This window comes from Hypanus sabinus, unplaced genomic scaffold (genome assembly GCF_030144855.1).
Source record: "Hypanus sabinus isolate sHypSab1 unplaced genomic scaffold, sHypSab1.hap1 scaffold_329, whole genome shotgun sequence".
In the NCBI taxonomy this organism is placed as follows: domain Eukaryota; kingdom Metazoa; phylum Chordata; class Chondrichthyes; order Myliobatiformes; family Dasyatidae; genus Hypanus; species Hypanus sabinus.
In genome coordinates, this window is record NW_026781235.1 from 124,001 (window position 1) to 130,000 (window position 6,000).

The window sequence follows — 6,000 nt, forward strand, 5'->3', positions numbered from 1 at the left end:
CCACAAACTGATCCCACAGTCCCCAAACTGATCCCACACTCCCCAAACTGATCCCACACTCCACAAACTGATCCCACAGTCCACAAACTGATCCCATACTCCACAAACTGATCCCACACTCCACAAACTGATCCCATACTCCACAAACTGATCCCACACTCCACAAACTGATCCCACCGTCACCAAACTGATCCAACACTCCCCAAACTGATCCCACAGTCCACAAACTGATCCCACACTCCACAAACTGATCCCACAGTCCCCACACTGATCCCACACTCCTCAAACTGATCCCACTCTCCCCAAACTGATCCCACACTCCCCAAACTGATCGCACACTCCACAAACTGATCCCACACTCCCCAAACTGATCCCACACTCCCCAAACTGATCCCACACTGCACAAACTGATCCCACACTCCACAAACTGATCCCACAGTCCCCAAACTGATCCCACACTCCACAAACTGATCCCACACTCCCCAAACTGATCCCACAGTCCACAAACTGACCCCACACTCCACAAACTGATCGCACAGTCCCCAAACTGATCCCACACTCCACAAACTGATCCCACACTCCCCCAAACTGATCCCACAGTCCCCAAACTGATCCCACACTCCACAAACTGATCCCACAGTCCACAAACTGATCCCACCGTCCACAAACTGATCCCACACTCCCCAAACTGATCCCACACTCCAGAAACTGATCCCACAGTCCACAAACTGATCCCACACTCCACAAACTGATCCCAAACTCCCCAAACTGATCCCACACTCCCCAAACTGATCGCACACTCCACAAACTGATCCCACACTCCCCAAACTGATCCCACACTCCCCAAACTGAACCCACAGTCCACAAACTGATCCCACACTCCACAAACTGATCCCACACTCCCCAAACTGATCCCACAGTCCACAAACTGATCCCACACTCACACACTGATCCCACACTCCCCAAACTGATCCCACAGTCCACAAACTGATCCCACAGTCCCCAAACTGATCCCACACTCCCCAAACTGATCCCACACTCCACAAACTGATCCCACAGTCCACAAACTGATCCCATACTCCACAAACTGATCCCACACTCCACAAACTGATCCCACACTCCCCAAACTGATCCCACAGTCCACAAACTGACCCCACACTCCACAAACTGATCGCACAGTCCCCAAACTGATCCCACACTCCACAAACTGATCCCACACTCCCCCAAACTGATCCCACAGTCCCCATACTGATCCCACACTCCACAAACTGATCCCACAGTCCACAAACTGATCCCACCGTCCACAAACTGATCCCACACTCCCCAAACTGGTCCCACACTCCAGAAACTGATCCCACAGTCCACAAACTGATCCCACACTCCACAAACTGATCCCAAACTCCCCAAACTGATCCCACACTCCCCAAACTGATCGCACACTCCACAAACTGATCCCACACTCCCCAAACTGATCCCACACTCCCCAAACTGATCCCACACTCCACAAACTGATCCCACACTCCACAAACTGATCCCACACTCCACAAACTGATCCCACACTCCCCAAACTGATCCCACACTCCACAAACTGACCCCACACTCCACAAACTGACCGCACAGTCCCCAAACTTATCCCACACTCCACAAACTGATCCCACACTCCCCTAAACTGATCCCACAGTCCACAAACTGATCCCACACTCCACAAACTGATCCCACAGTCCACAAACTGATCCCACAGTCCACAAACTGATCCCACACTCCCCAAACTGATCCCATACTCCCCAAACTGATCCCACACTCCCCAAACTGATCACACACTCCACAAACTGATCCCACACTCCCCAAACTGATCCCACACTCCACGAACTGATCCCACACTCCCCAAACTGATCCCACAGTCCCCAAACTGATCCCACAGTCCACAAACTGATCCCACAGTCCACAAACTGATCCCACACTCCACAAACTGATCCCACAGTCCCCAAACTGATCCCACACTCCACAAACTGATCCCACACTCCCCAAACTGATCCCACACTCCCCAAACTGATCCCACACTCCGCAAACTGATCCCACACTCCGCAAACTGATCCCACACTCCCCAAACTGATCCCACACTCCACAAACTGATCCCACAGTCCACAAACTGATCCCACAGTCCCCAAACTGATCCCACACTCCACAAACTGATCCCCCAGTCCCCAAACTGATCCCACACTCCCCAAACTGATCCCACAGTCCACAAACTGATCCCACAGTCCCCAAACTGATCCCACACTCCCCAAACTGATCCCACAGTCCACAAACTGATCCCACAGTCCCCAAACTGATCCCACACTCCCCAAACTGATCCCACACTCCACAAACTGATCCCACACTCCCCAAACAGATCCCACACTCCCCAAACTGATCCCACAGTCCACAAACTGATCCCCCAGTCCCCAAACTGAACCCACAGTCCACAAACTGATCCCACACTCCACAAACTGATCCCACACTCCCCAAACTGATCCCACAGTCCACAAACTGATCCCACACTCACACACTGATCCCACACTCCCCAAACTGATCCCACAGTCCACAAACTGATCCCACAGTCCACAAACGGATCCCACAGTCCACAAACTGATCCCACAGTCCACAAACTGATCCCACACTCCACAAACTTATCCCACAGTCCCCAAACTGATCCCACAGTCCCCAAACTGATCCCACACTCCACAAACTGATCCCACACTCCCCAAACTGATCCCACACTCCACAAACTGATCCCACACTCCCCAAACTGATCCCACACTCCCAAAACTGATCGCACACTCCCCAAACTGATCCCACACTCCCCAAACTGATCCCACACTCCCCAAACTGATCCAACACTCCCCAAACTGATCCCACACTCCACAAACTGATCCCACTGTCCACAAACTGATCCCACAGTCCCCAAACTGATCCCACACTCCACAAACTGATCCCCCAGTCCCCAAACTGATCCCACACTCCCCAAACTGATCCCACAGTCCACAAACTGATCCCACAGTCCCCAAAGTGATCCCACACTCCCCAAACTGATCCCACAGTCCACAAACTGATCCCACAGTCCCCAAACTGATCCCACACTCCCCAAACTGATCCCACACTCCACAAACTGATCCCACAGTCCACAAACTGATCCCATACTCCACAAACTGATCCCACACTCCACAAACTGATCCCACAGTCACCAAACTGATCCCACACTCCCCAAACTGATCCCACACTCCTCAAACTGATCCCACAGTCCACAAACTGATCCCACACTCCACAAACTGATCCCACACTCCACAAACTGATCCCACAGTCCACAAACTGATCCCACACTCCCCAAACTGATCCCACACTCCACAAACTGATCCCACACTCCCCAAACTGATCCCACAGTCCACAAACTGATCCCACACTCCTCAAACTGATCCCACAGTCCACAAACTGATCCCTCACTCCACAAACTGATCCCACACTCCCCAAACTGATCCCACACTCCCCAAACTGATCCCACACTCTCCCAAACTGATCCCACACTCTCCCAAACTGATCCCCCACTCCCCAAACTGATCCCACACTCCACAATCTGATCCCGCACTCCCCAAACTGATCCCACACTCCACAATCTGATCCCACAGTCCCCAAACTGATCCCACAGTCGACATACTAATCCCACCGTCCCAATCTCTCCCAACAGTCTTGCGTCATTTCCCAAACTAAGTGAGGGTGGACGTGAAGTGGGAAAGAGAGCAGGGGGGAAGAAGGAGACGCATGGAGAGAGGGAGAGAAAGAGAGAGGTGGGTGATGCAGTGGTGGGGCGTGGGATTGAGTGGGTGAAGGCGGAATATTGGGGAGAGAGGGGATATAGGGGGAGAGAGGGGTGAGCTGTGGGGGTAGGGGTGGGAGGGAGGGGGAGACGGCGAGGGGTGAGAGAAAGGAGTTGGAGAGAGGGACGGGGTGGGGGAGAGGGCGAGAGTGAAAGGAGGTGGAGAGAAAGGGTGGGGGAGAGAGGGTTAGAGGGGGTTAAGAGAGGTGGGGAGGGGGGAAGGGCGAGAGAGAAAGGAGGAGTGGAGAGAGCACGGAGGTGGGAAGAGAGAGGGTGTACAGGGGAGAGAGAGGTGGGGAAAAGGGGGAGGTGGAGGGAGGGTTAGAGGGGATAGAGAGAGGTGGGGAGGGGGAAGGGCGAGAGAGAAAGGAGGAGGGGAGAGAGCACGGAGGTGGGAAGAGAGGGAAGAGGGAGAGAGAGGGTGTACAGGGGAGAGAGAGGTGGGGAAAAGGGGGAGGTGGAGAGAGGGTTAGTGGGGGTAGAGAGAGGTGGGGAGGGGGAAGGGTGAGAGAGAAAGGAGGAGGGGAGAGAGCACGGAGCTGGGAAGAGAGGGGAGAGAGAGGGTGTACAGGGGTGAGAGAGGTGGGGAAAAGGGGGAGGTGGAGAGAGGGTTAGAGGGGGTAGAGAGAGGTGGGGAGGGGGAAGGGCAAGAGAGAAAGGAGGAGGGGAGAGAGCACGGAGGTGGGAAGAGAGGGAAGAGGGAGAGAGAGGGTGTACAGGGGAGAGAGAGGTGGGGAAAAGGGGGAGGTGGAGAGAGGGTTAGTGGGGGTAGAGAGAGGTGGGGAGGGGGAAGGGTGAGAGAGAAAGGAGGGGAGAGAGGGAAGACGGGAGAGGGTGAGAGAGAGAGAGAGGGCAAGAAGGTGAGAGGGGAGGAGAGGAAGAGTGAGTTAGGAAGGGGGGAGAGAGTGAACGAGATATGGGGAGAGGGAGAGGGTGAAAGGAGAGGGGGCGAGGGAGACGGGAGGGAAGGGACAGGGTGAGGTGGTGAAGGGAGTGTTGAGAATGGGGGTTGCGATTCCCCCTACTCACTGCAGGCTCTGGCCACGGTGCAGCCTCCCAGCAGCCCGCCGATCACTAGCAGCACTGCCAGTCCGTCCATCTTCAAGCAATCTCCGCTGTTGGCTGGATCGGGGGTGGTGGGGAGAGGCCAGTTAGAATCTGTGCTGGGGCAAACTCCGTCCCATCCCGTGTCAGACGAGGGGGCTGGGCAGTGCCGGGAATCGGCCTCTCCACGATCATTGCCCTCAGCCCGGTGTAAACATTAACTCCAGGCGACGTGTGCCCGTGGGTGCAGAGCGAGCAGAGTCAAATTCCTGTCTGTCAACATCCCCGAGGGCCTGTACTGGGCCCAATACCTCTATCCTGGGCCCCACATCCCTGAGGGCCTTTCCCAGGCCCAATACCTCTATCCTGGGCCCCACATCCCTGAGGGCCTGTACTGGGCCCAATACCTCTATCCTGGGCCCCACATCCCTGAGGGCCTGTACTGGGCCCAATACCTCTATCCGAGGCCCCACATCCCTGAGGGCCTTTCCCAGGCCCAATACCTCTATCCGAGGCCCCACATCCCTGAGGGCCTTTCCCAGGCCCAATACCTCTATCCGAGGCCCCACATCCCTGAGGGCCTGTACTGGGCCCAATACCTCTATCCTAGGCCCCACTTCCCTGAGGGCCTGTACTGGGCCCAATACCTCTATCCGAGGCCCCACATCCCTGAGGGCCTTTCCCAGGCCCAATACCTCTATCCGAGGCCCCACATCCCTGAGGGCCTGTACTGGGCCCAATACCTCTATCCTGGGCCCCACATCCCTGAGGGCCTGTACTGGGCCCAATACCTCTATCCGAGGCCCCACATCCCTGAGGGCCTTTCCCAGGCCCAATACCTCTATCCTGGGCCCCACATCCCTGAGGGCCTGTACTGGGCCCAATACCTCTATCCGAGGCCCCACATCCCTGAGGGCCTTTCCCAGGCCCAATACCTCTATCCGAGGCCCCACAACCCTGAGGGCCTGTACTGGGCCCAATACCTCTATCCTAGGCCCCACTTCCCTGAGGGCCTGTACTGGGCCCAATACCTCTATCCGAGGCCCCACATCCCTGAGGGCCTTTCCCAGGCCCAATACCTCTATCCGAGGCCCCACATCCCTGAG

At 55.9% G+C, this 6,000-nt stretch overlaps 1 protein-coding gene across 1 annotated transcript in view; it reads right to left on the bottom strand.

Annotated features, from left to right (window-relative positions):
- LOC132388461 (transcobalamin-1-like) overlaps nucleotides 1–6,000 on the bottom strand; it is a gene marked incomplete at its 3' end in the record, with an annotated part of 125,397 nt that overhangs the window by 113,692 nt on the left and 5,705 nt on the right. The window contains exon 2 of the mRNA XM_059960805.1: nucleotides 4,880–4,972. Within this exon, the coding sequence (XP_059816788.1) occupies nucleotides 4,880–4,949 (70 nt within the window). The remainder of the gene's footprint in view (nucleotides 1–4,879; nucleotides 4,973–6,000) is intronic.